Consider the following 27,999-nt stretch of genomic DNA (forward strand, 5'->3'; position numbering starts at 1 on the left):
TCGCACAGCTTATACATTCCCTCCTGCCGCAGCCAGTTGTGGTCTTATGATTTGGTGATTTTTGCGGTCTTTGTCTTCACATTGTACAAGCTATAATTTTTTTTAATTTTTCTGATGATGTGGCCACATGAGGGCTTGAAGTTTGCGGTATGAGATGTATTTTGTAATGACACCATTTTTGGGTGCTTATAACAACTCTTATTAACTTATAATAACTTTTATTAACTCTGTCTTGGTGGAATAAAAAAAATCTCTATCAATTCTGGTATTGTGTTTTACCTTTAAAAAAAAAATTATGCACGACAAACAGCATAATTAACATATGACCTTTATTCGGTACGGTACGATGATACCTCATTTATATTGCTTTTTTACGTGTTACTAGTTTTGCAAGACAAAAATCCATTTGGGGACATAATTATTTTTGCATCACCATCTTCTGAGAGGCGTAACATTTTTATTTTTGGGTTGACAGAATTTGTTGATGGCATATATACACTCACCGGCCACTTTATTAGGTACACCATGCTAGTAACGGGTTGGACCCCCTTTTGCCTTCAGAACTGCCTCAATTCTTCGTGGCATAGATGCAACAAGGTGCTGGAAGCATTCCTCAGAGATTTTGGTCCATATTGACATGATGGCATCACACAGTTGCCGCAGATTTGTCGGCTGCACATCCATGATGCGAATCTCCCGTTCCACCACATCCCAAAGATGCTCTATTGGATTGAGATCTGGTGACTGTGGAGGCCATTGGAGTACAGTGAACTCATTGTCATGTTCAAGAAACCAGTCTGAGATGATTCCAGCTTTATGACATGGCATTGCATTATCCTGCTGAAAGTAGCCATCAGATGTTGGGTACATTGTGGTCATAAAGGGATGGACATGGTCAGCAACAATACTCAGGTAGACTTTGGCGTTGCAACGATGCTCAATTGGTACCAAGGGGCCCAAAGAGTGCCAAGAAAATATTCCCCACACCATGACACCACCACCACCAGCCTGAACCGTTGATACAAGGCAGGATGGATCCATGCTTTCATGTTGTTGACGCCAAATTCTGACCCTACCATCCGAATGTCGCAGCAGAAATCGAGACTCATCAGACCAGGCAACGTTTTTCCAATCTTCAATTGTCCAATTTCGATGAGCTTGTGCAAATTGTAGCCTCAGTTTCCTGTTCTTAGCTGAAAGGAGTGGCACCCGGTGTGGTCTTCTGCTGCTGTAGCCCATCTGCCTCAAAGTTCGACGTACTGTGCGTTCAGAGATGCTCTTCTGGCTACCTTGGTTGTAACGGGTGGCTATTTGAGTCACTGTTGCCTTTCTATCAGCTCGAACCAGTCTGGCCATTCTCCTCTGACCTCTGGCATCAACAATGCATTTCCGCCCACAGAACTGCCGCTCACTGGATGTTTTTTCTTTTTCGGACCATTCTCTGTAAACCCTAGAGATGGTTGTGCGTGAAAATCCCAGTAGATCAGCAGTTTCTGAAATACTCAGACCAGCCCTTCTGGCACCAACAACCATGCCACGTTCAAAGGCACTCAAATCACCTTTCTTCCCCATACTGATGCTCGGTTTGAACTGCAGGAGATTGTCTTGACCATGTCTACATGCCTAAATGCACTGAGTTGCCGCCATGTGATTGGCTGATTAGAAATTAAGTGTTAACGAGCAGTTGGACAGGTGTACCTAATAAAGTGGCCGGTGAGTGTATATATATATATATATATATATATGTAGATTGTGAGCCCTACGTAGAGCTCACAATGTACATTTTTTTCTCTATCAGTATGTCTTTTTGGAATATGGGATGGAAATCCATGCAAACACGGGGAGAACATACAAACTCCATGCAGAGGGTTTTATGCCCATAGCTGGATTTGAACACCAGGACTCCAGCGCTGCAAGGCTGCAGTGCTAACTACTGAGCCACCGTGTGGCCCCTTTTGATGGCTTATTTTTTGTGGGACAACATTTGCTTTGCATTGGTACTGTTTTGAGGTGCATGTGACTTTTTGATCACTTTTTATAGCATTTTTTGTAAGGTGAGATGGCAAAAAATCATTACTTTTGAGATTTTTTTTTTTGCGTTTTTTTTCCCAGTATTCACCGTGTAGGTTAAATATTGTTTTAGTTTTATTGTAAAGGCTGCTACGGACGCGTTGATATCAAATATGTATGGATTTTGTTAATATTTTGAGGGTTTTTTTATATAATTAATTTTATATAAGAAAAGGGAATTTTGGGGGGGTTTTATAACGATATAACAACTTTTAACACTTTATTTTTAAAAAATATTTATTTGTCCTATAAGGAGACTAGAACCAGAGATCAGATGCATCGGCTGGGCTTCCTCAATACCCGGCAGGATCAACCAGGTACTGGTGGACTTTAGCAGCCTGGGGTCACTGATCAGACCCCAGGCTGCAGAAGATACTTATGGGGGCACATTTAAAGTTTGTAAGCCCCTTGGATGCGACGGTGATGTTTCACCGCTGGCATTCAAGGGGTTAAACTCCAATCGGAACATATAGAGCATGGTGTTAGTTATCACATATAGCTAACACCTTGTCCCGATGCCGCCCACAGGATCATCTACCTGCGGGCAACATTTCATGTCAGGGAAAGTTTGTTACGCCAACAAACTTTCCCTGACATGGCCACTACATGATCAGGACCTGAATCTATCAGGTCCCAATCATGTCTCCGTGGACCCCAGCAGCTATTAGCGCTGGGTCTACGGAATTGCTGACCCTTGGGGAAACCCAATCCCCATTTTAAAAGGGTCAGTTTATAAACGTTGGCGCAGCACAAAGCCCATGCCGCGCCAACGTTTATATACACAGTGGGAGGTCGGGAAACGGTTAACAAACCATCCAACCCCCCCATACCTATATATTTTCTTAAAGAAGACCCCTGCAGCATTGTCAGAATGCCACTTGGTAATGTATGCAAACAGGCATTTTCATGCAATTTTTATTTAAAGTGGATGTTTTATGAAAAAATGCAAATAAATGTATAATTAGTTGTTAAAAGCAGAAACCAAACAATAAATTATATGCACCAAACCTCCTAAAAATAAGAGTTCAACATGTGCAGAGTTCACTCATATCACCATGGCCTAAACCCACACGCACGCGTCTTCAGAAAATGGAAGGAACTGGAAGGAACAAAAATCTGCTTTGAAGCTGGAAATGTTAAAGTATCATCCTATAAAATGTAGTGATTACACACCATGAAATGTAAGTGAACCCCTAAAACCTATATATTTTTTGAAAGTAGACAACCTGAAGATTACAAACAACTCAATGGGTCATCGATAGCCACATCTACCTTCATGCAACTTTGTGACAAACAAATAATTTTTTGAAAAAATGCACTAAAACATATATTTGCACCTAAAACTCATGTTCAGTCTCACATTCATATGGAAAATACATTTAAAATAATAGATTAAGGTGTAGACAATGTGTATGTATATTATACCGCAAACATCAACTACAACAAGAGCTCGGATTCCCAAAAACATGAATACAGAAGACAAGCAGGATTTTGCTGTTATTCACTGATATGTTAAAAATCTATACTGCACCTAGCAAACTGTGACACTGATACCAAAATCTAACTTTTTTCAGATTACACAGCATACCGTATATAAAAACACAATTTAATTTAATAATTCATATATACAACCACCTTCATGCAATTTTGCAACAGAGATCGCAAGCAAAAATTGCACAAAAATTATTATTATTATTGTTTATTTATATAGCACCATTAATTCCATGGTGCTTTATATTTGGGGGTTACATACAATACACAAATTATACAGGAAGATATAATACTAACAATGACCGACTGGCACAGCGGGGTAGAGGGCCCTGCCCACGAGGGATTACAATCTATGAGGGAAGGGGGGTAGAGACAGAAAGAGAGGGGGAGACTGTACAGATGGCAGTGCGGTGATAGTGTTATTGGAGGTTGTAGGCCTTCCTGAATAGGTGAGTCTTCAGGGGATCTTGAAGCCTGTGATTGTGGGGGTCAGTCTTATGTGTCTTGGTAGGGAGTTCCAGAGTATGGGGGATGCACGGGAGAAATCTTGAAGACGGTTGTGTGAAGAGCGGATGAGAGCAGAGCGGAGTAGGAGGTCATTGGAGGATCTGAGGTTACGTGTGGGCAGGTAGCGGGAGATTAGTTCAGAGATATATGGAGGGGACTGGTTGTGGATGGCTTTGAACTCAATTCAATTAGTAGCTTGAATTCAATTCACTCGGCTATGGGTAGCCAGTGGAGGGACTGGCAGAGGGGAGCAGCCAATAAAGATCAGGGGAGAGGTGAATTAAACAAGCAGCACAGTTTAAGGTGGGGGGGGGGGGGGGGTATGAATTATTAAATTGGAGGGGGGCAAGGGTGTTTGCTGGGAGTCCATGGAGAAGGGTGTGGCAGTAGTCTAAGCGGGAGATTATGAGGGCCTGGACGAGCATCTTAGTAGTTTCAGGGGTAAGGAAGGAGCGGATTCGGTGGATGTTTTTGAGTTGGAGGCGGCAGGAGGTGTTGAGGGTTTGAACGTGACTTGAAGGATAGGTCGGAGTCCAGGGTTACCCCAAGGTATTGGGCCTGTGGGACAGGGGTAATTGTGGTTCCGTTAACTTTGATAGATGGGTCAGGTGGAGGGGCCATACGGGGTGGGGTGAAGATGATGAACTCTGCTTTCTCCATGTTGAGTTTGAGAAAGCGGGAGGAGAGGAAGGAGGCTACAGCTGCTAAACAGTCTGGAACTCTGGTCAGCAGTGTGGTGAAGTAGACCTGCTTTGCAGAGGGGAGTGCGTTCTTAAATGTGAGAACTGTCTCTTTGTAACTGAGGAAGTCTTCCTGGGAGTGGCTTTTCTTCCAGAGGCGTTCTGCAACCCGCGAGGCACGTCTCAGTTTTTTAGTCAGGTCGGTGTGCCAGGGTTGCCTATTGATCGGTCGGGCTCTGGTGTATGTGTAGGGGGCCACAGAGTCCAGGGCTGAGGTAATGGTGGTATTATAGAAGGCAGCAGCGGCATCTGTGTCTTGGAATGAGGATATGTCGGCGACCAGTAGGAGAGAGTCTGAGAGGGTGCAGGTGTCAAGGCGGTTGAGGTTCCTGCGGGGGAGTGTTAAAGAGGAGAGAGCAGAGAATGTCAGCAGGTTGTGGTCCGAGAGCGTGGATGGAGAGTTAGAGAGGCTGCATATGGAGCAGAGGCGGGTGAATATGAGGTCTAGTGTGCCCCCTTTTATGTGGGTGGCAGAGGAGGGCCATTGGGAGAGACCAAAGGAGGCGGTGAGGGACAGGAGGCTGGAAGCAGGGGGGTGGTCTGTCTTAATGGGGATATTGAAATCACCCATGATGATGGTAGGGGTGTCTATGGATAGGAAGTGTGTGAGCCAGGTGGTGAAGTGGTCAGTGAAGGCAGCGGTAGGTCCCGGCGGTCCATATATGACGGCCAGTTGTAGGTTGGAGGGTGAGTAGATACGAACAGAGTGCACTTCAAGGGGGGGGGGTGAGGGCAGGTAGCGCTTGGATAGGGCCGAATGAGCACTTGTCTGACAGGAGGATGCCTACACCTCCACCAGGTTTATTGTTGGGGCGGGGAGCATGGGAGAATTGCAGACCTCCATAGGAGAGGGTGGAGGGGGAGGCGGAATCTGAGGGTGTCAGCCATGTTTCTGTGAGACCGAGAAATGTGAGTTCATTAAGAATGAAAAGGTCGTGGTGTAGTCTAGTTTATTACGTACGGAGCGGGCATTCCAAAGTGCACCAGAGGGGACAGGGGGTGGGGTAGGAGCAGGTGAGATTGGTTTGAGATTCCAGGGGTTCCGTGCGTTAACGCCAGGTGTGTGAAAAGGCCAACAGTGGGGAATTGCTGGGGAGGTCCAGGATTAGGAGATCTGTCACCAGAAGGAAGGAGGAGCAGGGAGAGGGACAGCAGGTGTAGGTAGGAGAGGGTGCGCGAGGGTTGTATGTGTCTGTGGCGGAAAGCCTGCAGGTTTGTGAGGAGCTGTGCAGAGAAAGTTATATGGTGGGGTAGGAGAGAGGGAGAGATGAGGATTTCAAATTAGTCACTAAAGTGCGGCTCAAGCAATCCCTTTCTGCAAACAAAATGTACTTTCCAAAAAACTGCAAGATGTGAGGAATTCATACATACCACTCATGTATATATTTACAGGTGTGGGTGTTAAAGAAACACCAAAATTGCAGAAATGCCCCAACTAGAGATGAGCGAATAATATTCGAAACTACAGTTTCGAATACCTCGCTCCCATAGGAATGAATGGAAGTGGCCGGCCACTTCCATTCATTCCTATGAAGCGAGGTATTCAAAACTATAGTTTCGAATACTATTCGTTCATCTCTAGCGCCAACCCATTTTGTGCATGCAAATTAAATAGGACTTTAGATAAAAATATGTTATTTTCCTTCCCCCTATAAAAATTTTAGCAATCTACATCTTCATCTCTATTGATAATTGTTATTACTATTATTTTATCATGTAACGGATATCACTACAGGGATTGGCTGAAATGTAAACTTTATTCATGACTTTGTGTATGTGATGTGTAAGTGTTTGGTGCAACTTTTTTTTGACGCTGTGACCTGGAGAATGGTAAACACCTGGGTCACAGTACCAATAAACTTCCTGGTTATGTTTAGAGGGTATAACATAAGAATACCCCACTAGTAAAGCTCAGGAGGAAATTACATTATACCTGCATGTGACAATCAGAGAGCAAATGTATAGTATGAGCTCTGATTGACAGGAGAGGGGTTAACAAGGACTGAAAGCCCCTGCTAACTCCCCTCCTGGGGTCACATCCAGGTTATGCACAGAGACAGAATGCTTCCTTACCTCTGTGCACGCTGCAGGGTTCTTCATCCCCCTACCCTTCCTGTTACAGTTCCTAAGATGCTTCCTTAGACAGGAGGGGGGGGGGGGCGACACTTTAGAGCCCTATATCTCAGGATTAAATGCAGCTATCTTGATGGATTAAGATTCATTTTAAAGATGAGAATCTCAGGACTTCACGATAGAACTTATAGTTAGGGAGCGATTCATTGTTGAATCGCTGTCGGGAATTGAGATCTGCAGTTGGATCTCAATGCCAAATAGTGTTTTCAACAGTGAATCGCTCTGAAACTATAAGTTCTATCATGAAGTCCTTGGTATCATTTTAAAGATTCTCATCTTTAAAATGAATCTTCAATCCTGAGATATTGGCATTAGTAGGGAGGACGTTTTTGCTACGTCCTCCGCTACAGAAGTGTCACCCTGGGAGGACGTAGAGAGACGTCCTCGGCAAGAAAAAGGTTATCCCCTTTAAGCTATAGCCATTTTCTATTCATACATGTTAAAAGCCATAACTATTTTTCTTCTCTCAAAACTGTATGGGGGTGGGGTGGTGGTGCAGTTTGAACATGCATGCATATCACTAAGGCCTACACCTGCATACACATATCTTCATCAAATTACCGGAACTGAAAGGAACATAAACCGCTTTAAAGCAGGAAATATTAAAGTATCATCATATAAAATATAGGTATTGCACACCTTGGAACACAAGTGAACCACTAAACCCTATATTTTTTTTTTTTATATTAGACAACCTGAAGATTATGTGTGTGCCATTTGTATGGGTTATTAAAATTACTTACTAAAATAAATTAAGCAGTGCACCAAGACTATACTATTTATAAATGCACAAAACCAAAGAAAAAGATGCAGGTCCTCAGAGGATGCACAACACAAATGGTGAAAACAAAAAGTAAATCTTTATTGAGCATGTATTTGAAAATTAAAAAAAAAAAAAAAAAAAAGCAAGCAAAGGAGAACATGTTAGGATAGTGAAATGATTTTGGATCTATAATAATGAATATATCTGAATATGCACGGTTTGATAGCTGAAATGAGAATATTGCTATCCATAAAGTGCTATACCTTTAATATAAAAGTGATTAGAAATATGCTAACAAAAATATAAACAAAAAAAAACAACAAGAAAAGGATATGATGAATACACATAAATAGCAGATGAAATAACCCGTGTTTCTGAAGGAACTAACACAATATATCAGCAGTGCAATTGGTGATATACAAAATGTGGAAAGCTTTTACATGGCAGAGTGCACGTTATATATGTACATTAGGATTTATAGAGCAAAAACCAGAGCACTGTAAAAGGAGCCATTAAAACACAAATATTAGAACCTACCCATATGAGACTCCATACACAGTACTCCACGCGTATTGCCCATGCAAGGTTTTCCTCAAGGGATTCTCATTTAAAATGAATCCAAATCATCTTCACAGCCTTAACCAATCCTGAGACATTGGCATTAGTAGTAAGGACGTATTAGATATGTCCTTTGCTAGAAAAATGGCACTCTTGGAGCATATGTCTGTGGCAGGGAAAGGGTTAAAGAGAACCTGTCACTGTGAAAAAAAAAAAAAAAAGGGCTAACAGGCAGGCATATTATTATAGAACAAGAAAAGCCGAGCAGTTTGATGTTGCTCTGTGGGGGGAAAAAAAAATAAAATTGTGTAACCCCCTTCTACACTTAAAAGGAATAATAGCTTCATGCAGGGCAGAAGCATAGCGATGTTTGCTGGCTTCACCTGTGCCGGCGTCTAACACTCCCCAGCATCCGCTGTAATAGAGAGGCGGATGCTGGGGACTACGCCGGCACAGGTGAAGCCAGCAACATCGCTATGCTTCTGCCCTGCATGAAGCAAGCAGCGGCAGAAGCGGTGTTGTTATTCCGCTCCGGGGTCACATATGCAAAGCCAAGCGGCGAGATGCCGCCGGCCCTGCGTGCACGCATTGTGAAGGCTAGACGGTCTATGAGTGCGCACGCAGGGCCAGCGGCATCTCGCCGCTTGGCTTTGCATATGTGACCCATGTGACCCCGCCCACCAATGACGAAACAAAGCCGGAAGACAGAAGATTTTGCAACAACGAAGACTGGTGAGTATGTGACGTGGGACAACCCCTTTAACAGTTTTTGGGTGTGTGCATCTACTGACAAAAGCTGGGTGCAAAATATTGGGCAGTGAATTGGTATATCTCTAGTAAAATTGCACTTTTCCCTATCAGCTGCGCATTCATTTCTGGAAATTAAAAAAGACCTTTCACCACCCCAAGCCTGTGCAGCTTTCTGCACCATGTTACAGGCGCAGCTGCACAGACTCTGGGGCACTTTGAATTATTTCTGTAGCCCCCTCGTTGTGGAGCTCTGAGTCCTGTTATCTCTGGCACCCTGATTGTTAATTAAGTCCTTCAGTGTCAGAAGGGCATCTCTGACAGTGAAGGGAGCAGCTACGTCAGTCTGACACTGTCGAATTAGCATAGGACAGTGTCAGAGCTGCTTCAGAAGCCTGATCTCGGAAGTTCTCGTGAGAGAAGTTTCAAATTAGCCCCAAGGCTTTGATGCCTGCGATCAGAAGTTGCAGGCATTAGCTCCAGCTGTAAGAGTTACACCAGAGACCCGGTAGCTATGGCGACATTATACTTACAGGCCTGGCATACAGACACCGGGGCCGGTGTCGAGCCCCATAGCATCGTCACGCTCCTGCCTCTGCAGGACACCAGCGGTGGCAGGAGCTTGGCGATGTTGTTACTTACGGTACTTCAGCTAGCAGGCCAGGAAAGCAGGCACACGTGTGTGGCTACATCACCCGGCGTGTGATGGGGCAGGGTCTGGAGAGCAAGGAAGCGGAGGCCCGCTGCGTTCCTGGCCTGCTAGCAGAAGTACCATAAGTACTTTCTGCAGTTTGAAATGAACAGCATCGCCAAGCTGTTCATTTTGAAATTTGAAGTTTGAAATTCCAGCGGCCATCAACCTTTGACTCGAGTATAAGCCGAGGGGGGCTTTTTTAGCACAAAAACTGTGCTGAAAAACTCTGCTTATACTCGAGTATATATGGTATTTTGTCCTTTAACCCTTTGTGATTGTGTTAATTTTAGGGCTAAATGAATGAGTTATTGGAAAAAAAAATGAAATGTTTAAATTTCACCTCCATATTGTTTTAATTTTTGTGAAATGCCTAAAGGGTTAACAAACTTCCCAAATTCTGTTTTGCATTATTTGAGGGGTACGGTTTTGAAATGTGGTTATACATGGGGATTTCTAAAATATAGGTCTTTATAAACCCGCTCAAAACTGGAGTGGTCCCTAAAAAAAAATAAAAAAATAATAATTTGGGAAATTTTCTTATAAACCTGGAAAAGCTGTTGTATGTCCAAAATTCATTGAAGGACAATTAAAAGATTATGCCAATATAAATCAGAGATATGGTAGATAATATTTATTAATGTGTTTGTGTGATATGACTGTCCAAAAACCAACAATCAGCTGTCCAAAAGCACTTAGCGCTCCTTCTTATCTGCACCCTCTTGTGTACCCAAGCGGAAGTTTATGCCCATATGTATGACACTGGTGTACCCAGGATAATGTATTTAAAGGGGTATTCCTATAAAGATAATCATATCTATATCTGTAGATAATTAAAAGTTAAATATTTTTGCAAGTCTGTTGTCTTGATCAGTTGCCAATGGATACAACCACGAATGTAGAAACTTTCTGTGCTCTAGGACAGGGGTCGGCAACCCCTGGCACGCGTGCCAAGAGTGGCACGCGAGGCATATTTTGCTGGCACGACAGCCAGCCTGCAACTTCCTTACACTAAATTGAGAGAGAGCATCCCTTCAGTGCTCTGCTAGAGCTACGGTGTAGGACATGCCCCCTTCTCTCCCTGCCACCAATCAGAGGTGAGCCTCTCACTGCACAGGATAAGGGCTCCCTGGACCTGCTGTTACACGTGAGGAGGAGCTCCTGTCGTCTGCAGCCCTGAGGAGGAGGAGAGGAAGCTCCGGGGAGGAAAGTGAAAGGAAAAACAACACCAGGTACGTGTGTTACTAACTATTCTCATTAATGTCAGGCATTTGGGGTTATTACTTTAGTTTTAGTAACCCCATGTGCCTCACATTAATAGCAGTTAACCCTATCATGTCCCTCATTTTAACCCCAGCTTTTTTTCGTTGCAGATTTTGCTGGGTTTTTTTGAGCCGAAGCCAGGAGTAGATTGAGCAGGAGGGAGACATATAAGAAGCTTCCTATATATTTCCCATTCGTTTTCTAGCCATTCTTGGCTTTGACGGAAAAAAACGCAGCTAAATCTGCAATAAAAAAGCTGCATTTTTGTAATGTGGGGCCTCAGCCTTAGGGGGCGTTCACACTACTGTCGGTGTCCGACAGGTAGTGTCCGCTCAAAATCTGTCACGGACATTAGGAGCGGACACTAGCTGTGTCCGTAACACCTGTCATTTATTTAAATGGGCATCGGGTGCGTTCTTTTGCACTCCGTGCCCTTCCTTCCCTGTCCGCAAGTGAAGATGTCCAACTTCTCAAGCGGACAGAAAAACCTGACATGTCAGGTTTTGCTGTCCACTTGAAAAGTCGGACATCTTTGGGAATGGACACTTAAGGACAGACACGGACAGTAAAAGAACGCACCCGATGTCCATTTAAATCAATGCAAAATGTCACAGAAACAGGTAGTGTCCGCTGCTAATGTCCGCACAAGATTTTGAACGGACATTAGCAGCGGACACTAGCTGTCGGACACCGATGGTAGTGTGAACGCTCCCTTACAGAATACTGAAGTTACTAACAGCCAAGGACTGGATGGAGCATACAGGTACATTGTGTGTCAGCTCTTTACAGATATGACCTCACTCTGCTCCCAGTCACATACATTACCACTAATTGTGGGTTACGCATGTACTTACATTGCTTCTAAAGGAAAAGAACGTGTATCCAGGCAAATAGTGGTAAGCGCATATGGCTGGGAGCGCAGTATGACAGCACCCCTATGTTGTGGTTTGTGCTATATGACTTTAGTGTAGGTGTCGTCAGTCTTACAATTATTGCCCGGCACTCCGAGGACCTCATCTTTGATTTTTTAATTTAAATCGGCACGCCAAACAAAAAAGGTTGCCTACCCCTGGTCTAGGACTTGTTAGGAACCCAGTCATGATTTTCTTATTGTAGCTGTGTTATCAGGCAGGGACACTACATGTATCAGAAGATATTCTAGATAGAATAAGGAAATCATGTCCGATTTTCTGACCTTAGAAAGGTCCTGCATTCAAGGTCGTATCCACTGGCAAGCAATCAAGCCAACAACTTGTCACCACAAGATATTTAGAGAAAAATCTTTAAAACTCTGCAAAATTTTTAATTACTCATATTTGCAAAAATTATTAACTTTTAAATTATCTACAAATTTAAAAATAATAATTTCATGGGAATACCCCTTTAATATCATATGTGCCTATAAATGGCAGAGCCAGGCACAGAAGGGAAGGAGCGCTATTTTGGTTTTTGGAGCACATTTGGATTCTGGACATTATGCCATTTTCGCAGAGCCCTTGAATTGTAAAGAAGAGCCTGCAGATACATAACACCACTTTGGAATGTACACCCCTCAAGGGATTCATCAAGTTTGGTAAGTGAGCATTTTTAAACGTTGAGTGTTGCATTAATTTCATTCCATGAATAGGAATGCTTCAGGGCCACCTGTTCCTGCTCAGAAGACTAAACTTTTTAAATTTCCGTCCTTTAGCACCTTTCCCTGAAACTGGAAGTGATGTCATCACAACCAGGAGCGACACTGGCGTGCATCCAAGCGTGGAACGCAGGCTCCAAAAGCAGGCAGACACTACAGGCCAAGGAGACTCTGAGGAGGGATGGAGGATTGCATCACTCATCTTCATAGTCCCAGGATGGTGCAGGAGGAGACGGACCCACAGAGACTCCACGGAGAAACAGTGCAAACCTGCAGGGACAGCCGTACTGGACCCCACTCTGCTGGGTAAGTATGGATCAAACCTCTTTGTCTGCCACTAATAGGGACAGATAAAAACACTGAGGAGGGAGGAAGGGAAGAGGCTATTTAACCTCTTGTATGCTTTTCTTGTCCCTAATAGTGGGTGGATATACAACCTCCTCCTGTAGTGCTGTTACGGAGGGCATTTGAGAAAAATGATTTCCCCTCCCCAAAAAACCCTTTGAGGAGTTAAAAGGGCATGTAAAAAAAAAAAAATCTTTATTTACATTCTAAACCTTTATAATTTGAGAAATGCATAAAGCAAACCAACAGATTTGATATCACCATGTGCAAATATGTCCATTTTATCCAAAAATAGTGTTTATCCCGTAAAAAAAAAACCATGAAAACAGATGCTCTCTCCATTTATGTTTTCTCTGATATTAAAACAGAAAAAAAACATGGTTAAAATTTTTTTTTATAGCCCCAAAACCTCATGTATTAAAAAAAAATACCCACCCCACCAAAAAAAGAAAAAAAAAAAAAAAAAAACACAAAAATGCGCTCCATCCTAAAATGATTAAGAAAACTCAAGAATTTGCTATTGTAAGCTACCTTAAATTGTTTCAAACAGTAACAAGGTGTTTCCAAAATGGGGTCACTTTTGAAGGTTTACTTTGTATCGGTACTCTAGGGACTCTGCTAATGCGACATGGCACCCGAAATCTAATTCAGTCAAATCTGCCCTCCAAAAGCCAAATAGTGCTCTTTCCATTCTGAGCCCCACCATGTTCCTATAAAGCAGTTTACAACCACATATGGGGTATTGCTGTGTTCAGAAGAAATTCTGTATCAAACCTTGGTGAGCTATTTCTCCTTTATCCTCTAATAAAAATTTTAAAAAAAATTTAACTAAATTGATGATTTATTGGAAAAAAAAGTATTTTTTCATTCACACATCCCAATGTTAATAAAATCTGTGAAAAGGCTGCTGGGTCAAAATGATCACTATACCTCTTGATGAATTCTGTGAGGTGTGTAGTTTCCAAAATGAGGTCACTTTTGAAGGTTTCCATTGTATTGGTACTCTAGGGGATCTGCAAATTTGACATGTCACCCGAGAACTATTTCAGCAAAATCCGCCCTACAAAAGCCAAATAGCGCTCTTTCCATTCCAAGCCCCACCATGCACCCCAGAGTACATAATAAACACATATGGGATATTGCCAAGTTCATGAGCAATTGTTCAACAAACTGTGGGGTGCTTTTTCTCCTTTAACCCCTTGTGAAAATGAAAAATTTGGTGAAAAAGTAAAATTCTATTAATTTTTCATTTTACACATCCCTTAAATGAAATCTGTGAAAGGCTGTTAGGTCAAAATGCTCACTATACCTCTTCATAAATTCTGTGAGGGGTGTTGTTTCAAAAATGGGGTCACTTTTGGAGAGTTTCCTTTATACTGGTACTCTATGGGCTCTGCAAATGAGACATGACACAAAAAAAACTATTCCAGCAAAATCTGCTTTTCAAACCCTCAGTGTCGCTCCTTCTCTTTCATGCACCCAAACCTCAGTTTACACCCACATGTGGAGTATTTCTGTGCTCAGGAGAAATTGCACAACAAACTGTGAGATGCACTTTCTACTTTAACCCTTTGTGATTGTGTTAATTTTAGGGCTAAATGAATGTTGAATAAAATATTAAAAAAAAAATGAAATGTCTAAATTTCACTTCCATATTGTTTTAACTTCTGTGAAATGCTTGGAGGGTTAAACTCCCAAAATGCTGTTTTGCATTATTTGAGGGGCGTGGTTTTGAAAATGGGGTGATTCATGGGGGTTTCTAAAACCCGTTCAGAACTGAAGTGGTGCCTAAAAAATTAGTTTGGGAAATTTTCTTATAAATGTGGAAAATCACTGTTGCACTTGTAAGCTTTATAATGTCCAAAATACATTAAAGGACAATTAAAAGATTATGCCAATATAAAGCAGAGATATGGTAGATAATATTTATTAATGTATTTGTGTGATATGACTGTTTGAAAAGCAGAGAATTCATTAATTAAAAATTGCAATTTTTTCTACATTTCCATCAAATATCTTATTTCATTTTAATAACTGAATATAAAAATATTGATCAATATTTGCCACTAACATGAAGTACAATGTGTCACGAGAAAACAAATCTCAAAATCGCTGGTATAAGTTAAAGCGTCTCAAAGTTATTACCGAATAAAGTGACGTCAGATTTGAAAAATGAGGCCTGGCCATGAAGATACTTTTAGGCTGGCTCGGTCTTGAAGAGGTTAAAGGTACTTCATATATTCAGGCAAGCTGATAAGATAGGGAGATGCGAAAACACCTTTAAGGCTAGGTTCTCATCTGCACTGAGCTCTGTTGTCTCCTGGCGGACCCAAATGACAGAGCCAAACCACTAAAACAGCAGTTACACACAGACCTCATTGGGGTCCACAGGGTGTCCTCTGGTTTCAATATAAAACCGTGCAGGACTTATCTCTGATTTTTGGTGGATTCTGTGGCAGAGTCTCCAACAGACACTCTGGCAAAGATATGAGCTTATAAAGTGATAGCTTGGGCTGAGAATATCCCATTAACAAGCCAAACATGAAGATAGGATAATTTTGCAAGGACTCTACTTACAATACTTTGGGTTGTTATTTTCTTAGCTCATGCTCTAATTTTAGTTTGCATACCACTTTTACACCTAAACGTTACAACAGATTTTAAATAAATTGAAATAAAAGTTTCGATTAACAAATATTTAAACTAAAAATAAATACATACCGAAGATGTTCGTATTTCCAGACACCTTCATCCTGACCTTCAGGAGGTTCTAGAATTTTATCAGTGTTGGAACAATCTGTTCTTATATTCTGTTGAATATACTGTAAAATAAATACTACCATTAGGATCATTTTAAAAGCTACATACATAAAAAGGCTGAATTTAAAGAGGTTGTCCAGACATATTAATTCCTGGACAACTACGGGAGGAAATAAATGATTATTTCTTCTTCTTCTTCATCAATCATCATTATTATTATTATTAATAATTAATAATAATAATAATAATAATAATAATAAACCTTACCCGTCCGCTATGCTCTGGTGTCGTCCTGGCGTGTTCCGGGCCTTCTGCTTTGGCAGCTTTTCATAGGTCTCTTCCTAAATTCCGCTGAGGACAATCAGCAACCTCAGCAGGCCTCAAGAAGAAACCCGTGATGTCATAGGTAATGACATTGCGTGCCCTTCCCTGGTGCCATTTATTATCCTCAGTGGTCTCGTGTCGCTGGGACCTCAGCCACACGGCATTATTGCTTATTGTCCTCAGCGGAATTTAGGAAGAGTCAGCCAAATGGGGAAGAAATCAATGGTGGGCAGATTCTGAGCTGAACTTGGAGCGTAGTTTGAGGAAAAATCTACCACAAAATCTGATCCAAATTTCTCTGGATGCCACACAAAGTACTTGAATGCGGCTATATCACTCCTTCCCTTATGTGACCAGCTTTGTTGTCAAACAGCAGTTTATACCCATATAAGATATGTTATCCTGGGTACAACAGTGTCACACTTGTGGGCATAAACTGCAGTTCGAGCACACATTGGGGTGCAGAAGAACAGGATCGCAGATTTAGATGTTTGGTATTTGGACGCCTTGTGATGTTTGCAGCGCCTCTAAAGTACCAGTATAGTGGAATCTCCTAAAGAGTTACCCCATTTTGAAAACTGTGTCACTCAAAGAATTTATCAGAGTATTGAGCATTAGTGCCCCAAATGTGAACAGAGGATGATTAAAAGCGAATATGTGAGCTGTGCAGAGTACATTGGGAACACCAAATTCGTATAGGGGTATGTGTACAGTTAAACTGGAATACAAAAAAAATAAAAAATTTAAAGAGTGTGCACAAAGTTGTCAAACTGGGGGGATTCCTTTATATAATTTGTCCACTCAAAGGGGGTATTATTGTCAGTTTAACCGCCAGGAATCCCCCCAGTTTGATAACTTTGTCCTTTATTAGCACACATTGGTCTTATGGCATTACTGTTAGCCACTCTTTGGGTGGTTGTGGTATAGGGGCGAATTCTATAAAGCAGCTCTTATGGACTCTTATCTTTTAGTCCAACACCCCTTATGGCTCACTACTGTGTTGGAGTTAGCATGGTTGGCCCAACTACTACCAACCGGGGTGTTTGGTTTTAGGAATTGTGTGATATATGGGATCCAACTCTAGTCACCCCTGTCAATATACGGGTGTCTGTGGAGCTCTGGACAATGAGACACTCTGATTAATAATGAATTAATAATATACACACTCGCTAGTTCTGAACGTTGTTTTATTTTACACTTTTATATGGATGAATAAAAAAAATTTTGAACACCAAATTCCCAACAATTGTGTCACATTTAGTGTCTTTTCCATTGTAAACTCTAACTAATATATGCTCGCACAACTTATACATACTTTTATGCTGCAGCCAATTTTGTCCTAAAGATATAGCGATTTTTGGTTTAAGTCGGCACAAATTATAATTTTTTCTTTTATGTCTCTGGTAATGTAGAAATATAAGGGTTTGTTTTTTGCAGGATGAGATGCATTTTCTAATGGACATCATTTTGGGATGTTTATAACTTAGTAACAAAGTTTTATTAACCCTTTCTGGGTGAACTAAAAAAAAAAATTAAAAAGATTCTGGACATTGCTTTTTCATTTTATTTTTTTTTCCTTTTGCCATACAACAAATATTTTACCTTTATTCTGTAGGTTGGTACGGTAGTTTTTTTTTTTTTTTTTAATGAGTTTATAATATTTCAGAATACAAAGTCTGTATTGGGCATGAAATCAATTTAAATGTTACGCCATCTTCCGAAAGGCATAACATTCTTATTTTTCTGTTGACTGAGCTGGTTGGGCATATGTTTTTTGCGAGAAAAGCTATACTTTTTATCGGTACCGTATTGAGCTATGACTTTTTGATCACTTTATTCCACACTCTGAGCCGAGATGGCAAAATTCTAGCTTTTTTATTTCCGTTTTTTTCCCCTGAGGTTTACTTTGTGGCTTAACTATTGGTTTACATTTATTGTACAGTTTTGCTTCGAAGACAAGTGATATGTGATAATTATAATATATTGTTTGTTTGTTTCTATCTATAAACGTAAAACTCAACATCTGAAGTAGTCCACTCAATACAATTCCACAGTTCTCGCCTGATTTGGGTGAAAATTGGCATGTCCCCTCTCCACCCACAGGAGCAGAATACTGCGCAGGTTACATCTCGCTACTGTCCTCCTGTCATGAGTTTGGGACCCCCCAAAGTTAGGCCCTATACATATAATGGAGAAATGTGAAAGTGCTGAGGGGAAAACAACAGTTGTGACTGACAGGGATGGATTATAGTGATGACACCAAAGAGTCGCTGCTAAAGGAACCGCACCACCACACACAAACACCATATAAACAATCACACAGCACACATACATCAACCCACAAGCACAACACTACACAAACGCCACGACACACCAAACAAACACCAGACCACTCTAGACACACACAACACAAACACCACCCTACAAATACTACATGCACACAAACACACTCAGATGGATGCACACTACACACACGGACGAACAGAGTACATATGCACTCACACACAACTACCCTACGCGTGGACACTTGCACTGTGCACGCACATGGGTCACATGTGCACAGACATGCATACACGAACCACACAGGTGCATGCACACAAGCATACACCTAGGTTTACCTCAGTATTAGAGATGAGCGAACAGTGTTCTATCGAACACATGTTCGATCGGATATCAGGGTGTTCGCCATGTTCGAATCGAATCGAACACCGCGTGGTAAAGTGCGCCAAAATTCGATTCCCCTCCCACCTTCCCTGGCGCCTTTTTTGCACCAATAACAGCGCAGGGGAGGTGGGACAGGAACTACGACACCGGGGGCATTGAAAAAAATTGGAAAAAGTCATTGGCTGCCGAAATCAGGTGACCTCCATTTTAGACGAATAGTGGATTTCAAATCCGGGTCATATGAGAATGTGAACTTTGTGACTATGAGACAGGGATAGCTGTACAGGCAGGGATAGCTAGGGATAACCTTTATTTAGGGGGGAATGTTATTAAAAATAACTTTTTGGGGCTCTATCGGGTGTGTAATTGTGATTTTTGTGAGATAAACTTTTTCCCATAGGGATGCATTGGCCAGCGCTGATTGGCCAGAGTACGGAACTCGACCAATCAGCGCTGGCTCTGCTGGAGGAGGCGGAGTCTAAGATCGCTCCACACCAGTCTCCATTCAGGTCCGACCTTAGACTCCGCCTCCTCCAGCAGAGCCAGCGCTGATTGGCCAGAGTACGGAATTCGGCCAATCAGCACTGGCTAATGCATTGTATTGGCGTGATGAAGCAGTGCTGAATGTGTGTGCTTAGCACACACATTCAGCTCTACTTCATCGGGTTAATAGAATGCATTGGCCAATCAGCGCTGGCCAATGCATTCTATTAGCTTGATGAAGCAGAGTGTGCACAAGGGTTCAAGCGCACCCTCGGCTCTGATGTAGCAGAGCCGAGGCTGCACAAGGGTTCAAGCGCACCCTCGGCTCTGATGTAGCAGAGCCGAGGGTGCACTTGAACCCTTGTGCACCCTCGGCTCTGCTACATCAGAGCCGAGGGTGCGCTTGAACCCTTGTGCACCCTCGGCTCTGCTACATCAGAGCCGAGGGTGCGCTTGAACCCTTGTGCAGCCTTGGCTCTGCTACATCAGAGCCGAGGGTGCGCTTGAACCCTTGTGCACACTCTGCTTCATCAAGCTAATAGAATGCATTGGCCAGCGCTGATTGCCCAATGCATTCTATTAGCCCGATGAAGTAGAGCTGAATGTGTGTGCTAAGCACACACATTCAGCACTGCTTCATCACGCCAGTACAATGCATTAGCCAGTGCTGATTGGCCAGAGTACGGAATTCGGCCAATCAGCGCTGGCTCTGCTGGAGGAGGCGGAGTCTAAGGTCGGACCTGAATGGAGACTGGTGTGGAGCGATCTTAGACTCCGCCTCCTCCAGCAGAGCCAGCGCTGATTGGTCGAGTTCAGTACTCTGGCCAATCAGCGCTGGCCAATGCATTCTATTAGCCCGATGAAGTAGAGCTGAATGTGTGTGCTTAGCACACACATTCAGCTCTACTTCATCGGGCTGATAGAATGCATTGGCCAATCAGCGCTGGCCAATGCATTCTATTAGCGTGAACTGAGTTTGCACAGGGGTTCTAGTGCACCCTCGGCTCTGCTACATCAGATTGCTACATCTGATGTAGCAGTGCCGAGTGTGCATCAGATGTGTAGTTGAGCAAAACTGACTCAGCACTGCTAAGTCTCTGCATTCGCATAGGAATGCATTGGCCAGCCTTCGGCCAATCAGCGCTGGCTCTGCCGGAGGAGGCGGAGTCTAAGGTCGGACCTGAATGGAGACTGGTGTGGAGCGATCTTAGACTCCGCCTCCTCCAGCAGAGCCAGTGCTGATTGGTCGAGTTCCGTACTCTGGCCAATCAGCACTGGCCAATGCATTTCTATGGGGAAAAGTTAGCTTGCGAAAATCGCAAACTGACAGGGATTTCCATGAAATAAAGTGACTTTTATGCCCCCAGACATGCTTCCCCTGCTGTCCCAGTGTCATTCCAGGGTGTTGGTATCATTTCCTGGGGTGTCATAGTGGACTTGGTGACCCTCCAGACACGAATTTGGGTTTCCCCCTTAACGAGTTTATGTTCCCCATAGACTATAATGGGGTTCGAAACCCATTCGAACACTCGAACAGTGAGCGGCTGTTCGAATCGAATTTCGAACCTCGAACATTTTAGTGTTCGCTCATCTCTACTCAGTATCCATCTTGAAAATGGACGAGTTTATTTTACTCCCAACAATGCAGAGGAAAGAGCTGCTCGACCACCCAATACAACATTGACAGCATTCTCTCTCTTATGTCAAGCAGATCCATTTGCAAGGACTTTATTATATTTAGATTTTCTGAAATATTATACATGAAATAAATCGAGAAAAGTATTTTGCAAGAGGAAACAAGGTGAAAGGGTCCCAGGATAGGAAGGACGTTCCAGTGATGCTCTTGGACTTGTATATACAGTGCATCCAAATAACGCAGAGTGTTACTACCTCCGATTATACTGTAGTTCACACTGTCTGTGGGCCAACTTCTTTCACAGATTTGAAAATAGTTGATGGAGAGCTGTGTCAAACTTACAGGGAAGTATGCTAAAAGCGTGATCTGATCGAAGACTATCAACACTGGAACATGACATTGCACAAAGAATCTCTCACTCACTTTCCACTTCAACTAAGAGACTTGTTCACTATAATAATTACAACCTGCACACTTTACAATCCCTATGCGCTTTGGGACAAATACAAAGAATATTTTCGTGAAGATATTCGTGCAAATCAGAGTTAATGCAGACTTAGACTTAAATTTCACTGCTGACATATTCAACAAAGCCTTCTTGATTTTAGAATAAAGGTGCATATCTATCAATAGTAAAACTCTAATAGAATTAGATTTACCAGCACCAAATCGACCATACTTTGATATTATGAACAGAGATATTCTGAAAGAAAAAAAGCTATGATTTGGAAAAATGTAAAGAGGCCTGAGGCCCGACGTCAGAGCCGACTGTGCACGCCTAGAAATCTCCACACCCAAACATTTAAACTGCTGTACTATTTGTGCAGTCAAATCAAAGAAGCTTAATTGGCACGTCCGAATAGATATTTGGCATTGCCAAAGCAAGTGGGGGGTGGTAATAGTCTTTGGGGTCTCATCTTCCTCTTAGTTGGTGGCAGGTGGACACATATCAGGCAGCAATTTCCACAGTCGACTCCTCTTCTTCCCGTAGGATGTAGAGTTTCCTCTTCTCGTCATCCAATCAGATTAAAAAGTCAGGAGAGTTTTATTGGTGCCAGAGGGAATGGTGGGTATGACGGTGAAGGGAGGGGGGGGGTGTTGAGACACGTGGGGTGGGAAGTCTGGGAGGGCAGAAATGTCCGGGGTGAATGGGTGATTAGGGGGATAACAGTCCATGGTGTCTCATCTTCTCCTCATCTGGTGACAGGTGGACACATACTGGGCAGCGATCCCCTCCTCTTCTCCCAGTAGAATGCAGAGTTCCCTCTTCTCGTCTGCAGACATGAAGTCTAGAATGTGGGCAGAGAGTCTTTGGAAGTAGATGGCCCTCATAGCTGAGTATTTGGTGCAGTGTAGCAGGAAGTGGGCCTCGTCTTCTAGAGCCCCCGGTTACAGTGTTGGCACAGTCTGTTCTCCCGTGGGTTGTACGTCTGCCTGTGTCGCCCTGTCTCCATCTCCAGGCTGTGGGCGCTCATTCTGTACCGGCTTAGGGTCTGTTTGTGTTTGGGGTGGGGCATTTTTTCTAGGTAGCTGGCCATGGTGTAGTCTCTTTGCAGTGACTGGTACAAGTGAGTTTGTCAGAGTTACTAAGGTTAAGGCAAATAACAGGGTGAATAAGAGGCAACCCTGTCTGGTTCCCCTTTCTCATACAAAGGAGGTGGACACATGACTTTCTATTTCTCTGGGATCAGAACTATTTTGGAACCAAACAAGAACGTTTGGACGCAATTGACAGTTCTCTGTGTTCTCACTGGAACTTCAGCTCAGTAACTTCTGCCATTGGGGAACCTGAGTCGGAGTAGTAAACATATGGGAGATGCCCAGGGCCTACCACCCTTAGCTTTGCAGCGTACAGAATTACATAGTTTAAATGAATTGTTCTCAGATGACGTTGTATATCCTGGTACTGGGCCCTGCATTTCTAAATCTCAGCAATTCTCTTTGAGAATTATGTTTCTGTCATGATAATTTGGTATACAAATAAGCAAGGTACTCCATGAGCCTTTTTAATGGCAAATAATGCCATCAGGCTGTCAAATTTCAACATAAGCCATTTCTCAAAAAAACTCAAGTCGTTTTTGGGCCTCAGCTTTTACCTGAACCCAAGTTATTGCGTCTAAGACCATTTTTAAGGTCATTCAACGTGTTGATAACAGAAACATTATGCACAACTTTTCCCAGAGCTCTTTGTAAGGGAACAAGTCTGTCCTGTGCTAAAGCAGTCTCATATGTGTTCAATTATTATGACAGGCTCCCTTTCATAAATAAAGTGTAATGAATGAACAATAGGTTTTCTTGTTTTGTTTTTATATTGTACACAAATTGCATCAAAATTATGGTGCAGCTAATTAATCTTCCCAAATGTTAGTCATTTGCCCTATACTCTTACTGTTGCATTGTTTCTTGTTCAATAAGACATAAAAAAGTAGTTACTCCTAAAATAAAATATTCTATAAGCACACATAAGAATACAAATACTTTATTTGCTCTATATAAATTCACAGATGTTGCCTTACCTGTTGAACTGCAAGTGTACTGTCCATTTCCTCAAAAGATTCATCTGGCCAGTTATAGAAATCCTAGAGGGAAAAAGAAAAAAAATGAAAAATATATATTGAAAAAAAAAAAAATCACAAAAAGGAAGTGTGAGAAATAGTATTTCATAAAGGGGTATTCCCATCTGAAGGATCCTATGTATATTGCTAGCTTATGTAAATTCAAGAGTTTTCCTAAATACATTGCTTTAAAAATGTGGCTTTGTTTGTCCTCGAGGTTAGATTATTCCTACCATTTACACAGCATTTCCCCGATGCACAACCCTTAGTGTCCACTCACATGGAGGAAAATGGCGCTTTATTTGGTGCTGAATTTTCAGCACTGAAAACAAAGCCTCCCATTGATTTCAATGGGTTCTTCTAGCTTTTTTCCACTAGTGGAATTTTCCGCTAGTGAAAAAAAGCTAGCGGAACACACAAATCAATGGGAGGCTCTCTTTGTTTCAGCGCTGAAAATTCTACGCCAAATAAAGTGTCATTTTCCTCCGTGTGAATGGACCCTAAAGGGAGCTGAGTGCTCTTACTGCTCTGCTTTCAGGGCAACTAGTTCAGCTAATTCCAGCTTGCTGATAAAGACTTGGAGAATGTCTTGTTTCTCCATGTAAAAGATAAACTGTAGAAGCATGGTAAATGTTCTATATAAACCTGTGTAGTGTAATATACATGTACTGAGCATATTATTTGATCTGTATTTATATTAGATTTCAAGTAATCATACTAAATCTCTCATGGTAAATCAAAGTCCATATTGTTATGCTTTATAGTGTCCTATTTATTAACCCCCTTCCTACTAGTGACATTTATTGATTTTCGACTGACTCCCTACCTTCCAAATCCCATTTTTGTTGTTTTTTTAATTTTCCGTTCTCAGAGCCTAAGGGGGCGTTCACACTACCGTCGGTGTCCGACATGTAGTGTCCGCTCCTAGTGTCCGCTCAAAATCTGTCACGGACACTAGATGTGTCCATGACACCTGTCATTCACTTTAATGGGCATCGGGTGCGTTCTTTTGCACTCCGTGCCCGTCCTTCCCTGTCCGCAAGAGAAGATGTCCGACTTCTCAAGCGGACAGAAAAACCCTGCATGCAGGGTTCCTCTGTCCGCTTGAGAAGTCGGACATCTTCTCTTGCGGACAGGGAAGGACGGGCACGGAGTGCAATAGAACGCACCCGATGCCCATTAAAGTGAATGACAGGTGTCACGGACACATCTAGTGTCAGCTCCTAGTGTCCGTGACAGATTTTGAGCGGACACTAGGAGCGGACACTACATGTCAGACACCGACGGTAGTGTGAACGCTCCCTTAGCATAAAGAAGAAAAATTTAAAAACGGCAGCGTGGACCTTCAAGATAAAAGTAAGTGAGGAATAGCCTTTATAAAGGCTATTCGTATGTGCTATTAGTTTAAAAACATTTTTTAATAATAGAATCCCTTTAATGTTTGCGGGACAAATTGTTCTTAGTGATGCTAACATTTATTATTCTATACAATGTACTAAAAATCTGGGGAAAAAGAAAAAAGAATGGGGTAGATTTGAAGACAAAGCACAGTATATACTCGAGTACAAGCCGAGTTTGTCAGCACAGTTTTTGTGCTGAAAAAGCCTCTCTCGGCTTATACTCGAGTCAAGCAAAAAAAAAGAGACAAGAGAAAAAAAAAAAAAAAACTTTTTTTTTTTTTTTTTTTGGGGGGGGGGGGGGTCTATGACCAGCCGCAATAGTAATGTATAGAATCTCCCATGAGATACTGAAAAATGAGAAGCCATAAAAATATGATAAAAAAAGAAAATTAATAAAAAGTTCCTTTCCATAGAATACATATAAAAGTAGAAAATTACTGTGAAACGCATACACATTAGGTATCCCTGTGTCTGAAAGTGCCGGTCTACTGAATATAGGGTATCCGCAGTGCTCCTGTTTCCTATTCTGTCGGGAAGGGGTTAATAGGAGCACTGCACTGAATTCCAAGGGGGGGGGGGGGAATCCAGATCTCATACTCAGAGAAGGGGCAGACAGGCAACCAAACCCACCCCCCTTCCCAGCAACTACTGCACCCAAAAACTCCGACCATTTTAATTTTTGAAATTTTCCAGTAGCTGCTGCATTTCCCCACCTCGGCTTATACTCGAGTCAATAAGTTTTCCCAGTTTTTTGTGGTAAAATTAGGGGCATCGGCTTATATTCTGGTCAGCTTATACTCAAGTATATACGGTATTTGTTTGACTTTCTTATTGGTTTTCGTTTCTCTGGCATTCACTCTGCAGCCAAAATGACATGCCACCTGAATTCTAGGTTTCAGTATGATTCCAGGAGACCAAATTGTCATAAGCTACCTGCACTGCCGACAGCTGCCGCAGAAGCTTCAACCAAAGAATAACCTCTGTACCCAAGCCCTTGTGTGGGCTCCTCAACCACACAGGTTGGCATCTGTGGAGAGTACCAAGAAGTTTCATAGTTGGCAGAGAACTCTCCACTGTAGATTCTTCTTGTCCAGTCACCAGAGTAGAGTCTTGTCGCCTGAGAAAGAGTGACCCTCTTGTCCAGTGACATCTGAAGTCTGTCCCTTACTTATAGAAGGAAGGCCTGCAAAACCCTGTATGAGCCTTTGCCTAGAGAACAGAAGGGATGGTGACTATCAGGGAGCCAAGAGGCCTCATTCTCTCTTTGATGCAACTTGATTGTGCGCAGCGGAAGGAAGATTTTTAAATCAAGGCACTCTGACTCTCCAGAGGAATGAAAGATGTTGTCAGAAGAGAGTTCAGCAAGACTACTAGAAAGATCATCTGTCTGCAGGGAATCAAGCTGGACTTTTCCACATTATTCAGTCATCCCAATTTTGTCTGATGAATTTTAGCTGAGAAAATAGCTGGATGTCTGGTGGGCCTGAAAGCAGAAATGAATGATTTGAATTTAAAATGGAAAAAAAGGAACAGACTTCTGCCATAACCTTCATGAAGACCTGTGGGGCTGCTGAAAGACAAAGGAAAAGCCTGAAACTGAAAGTGTAACAGCCTGTGTTCTTTTACGAGTGCAACCCGTAGGAACTTCTGGGAGTCCGGATGGATGGGCATCTTCAGTTAACCACTTCAGTACCGGGCCAATTTGTGGTCCAGGGCCAGACACATTTTAGGTTTATTTTGTATGTGCGGTTTTGAGGGCTGTAACATTTTTCCCGTATGTCTCAGTCAACTAATTTTTGCGTCTTTTTTTCGGGGACACATAGGGCTTTATTTTTATGTTATCTTTATTTTCAAATGTGTTTTAATTTTTTTTTATATCTGGGAAAATATAAACAAAATAGGAGGGAAATTGTGTCTGGTTTTCAATTTTTTTTTTTTTTTTTAAATTTAATAACACAGAGTGTCACTGAAAAACTTTATAATATAGTTTTTCCTCTCCGTTACGGTAATTTTTATTTTGTATGGTGTCGTCGGGGGTGGGGCTATAACCTTTAATAACGGCGTTTTATTAGCGTATTATTTATTTTTTATTATTATTTTATTTACTTTTTTTTAAACTTTTTTATTATATTTTTATTTCATTTTTTTTCAAGATTGTGTCCCCATAAAGTCATAAGAGACCTTTGGGGACATCTGATCACTTATTTTTTTGTACTTGAGGCTGATTTCTCCTATAACTGGGGCTGGTACATTTAACCTCAGATACAGGAGAAATCCAACCTCCTGCATGCTGTATACACAGCTTACTGAGCTGATCTGAGTCCTGTAGGACCCAGCAGCTCTGGTAAGACTCTGCTCCCAGCGGATCACGTGTCCGCCGGGTCAGAGGGCAGCTGAATTATGGCTGCGTCCATAGCTGTGTATATAGCGCTCATTGAGCGCTGTATACACAGCGATCGAGAAGGCAGGGGAGGTAATAATTCTGCCCTGTCTTCTCTCTGGGAGCTCCGGCTGAAGTTACAGCCAGCTCCTAGTGAAAGCAGCTACACGATCTCCGTGCAGCTGCTGTGTTCTGATGGACGTACAGGTACGTCCTGGCAGAACTAGGCAACCACTTCCCGGACGTATATAGTCTATGGGCGGTCTGGAAGTGGTTAAAAATGATACAGCAAGAGAGGCATGCCAGGTAGAACAGCAACGATCGCTTCGCACCTCCCAGGTGCTTTATCAAGCTTAGAGTGCTAAGCATGCCTCTCTCTTGCTGTATCGTTTTTAACTGAAGATGCAATAAACTTTACAAGTTTTTAGAACGCCTTAGGTGAGTGCCCACATTTTTTCTTCTTTTGTTTATACATATATGAACTTTTTTTCTGGGCAGTAGAGTACAACCCTTAGTGAGGCATTGTCTTTAATCCGACCACGCTTTACATTTTCCTCTTCTTGTTTTTACCGCAGCCAGGCAATTATAGGAGTCCCACCTCTCTGCTTCTTTGTTTCAACATAATAAGTGTATATTAGATCGAGGAAGACTATCCTACAATTCTTTGTTAGGAGATTTACCTTTTGTAAGGTATGTAGTGGTTTAGAGATTTTAAATTGATGATGGCCCAGAACAAGACATTAAGTTTTTGGATAAGAAACATTGGAGAGAAAGCACTCTCTCTGTTAAGTGGGCGGAATTATGACAATTCTTCTGAAGTAGAAGAACTACTTTGATCTCCAATGCAGTCTGAATT

General features: G+C 42.2%; 1 protein-coding gene across 1 annotated transcript in view; it reads right to left on the bottom strand.

Annotated features, from left to right (window-relative positions):
* MOB4 (MOB family member 4, phocein) overlaps positions 1-27,999 on the bottom strand; it is a 129,108-nt gene that overhangs the window by 86,438 nt on the left and 14,671 nt on the right. The window contains exons 2-3 of the mRNA XM_075285173.1: positions 23,325-23,387; positions 15,663-15,763 (exon numbers count right to left, since the gene is read on the bottom strand). Coding sequence (XP_075141274.1) covers positions 15,663-15,763; positions 23,325-23,387 — 164 coding nt within the window. The remainder of the gene's footprint in view (positions 1-15,662; positions 15,764-23,324; positions 23,388-27,999) is intronic.

Source organism: Leptodactylus fuscus, chromosome 8 (genome assembly GCF_031893055.1).
Source record: "Leptodactylus fuscus isolate aLepFus1 chromosome 8, aLepFus1.hap2, whole genome shotgun sequence".
NCBI lineage: Eukaryota > Metazoa > Chordata > Amphibia > Anura > Leptodactylidae > Leptodactylus > Leptodactylus fuscus.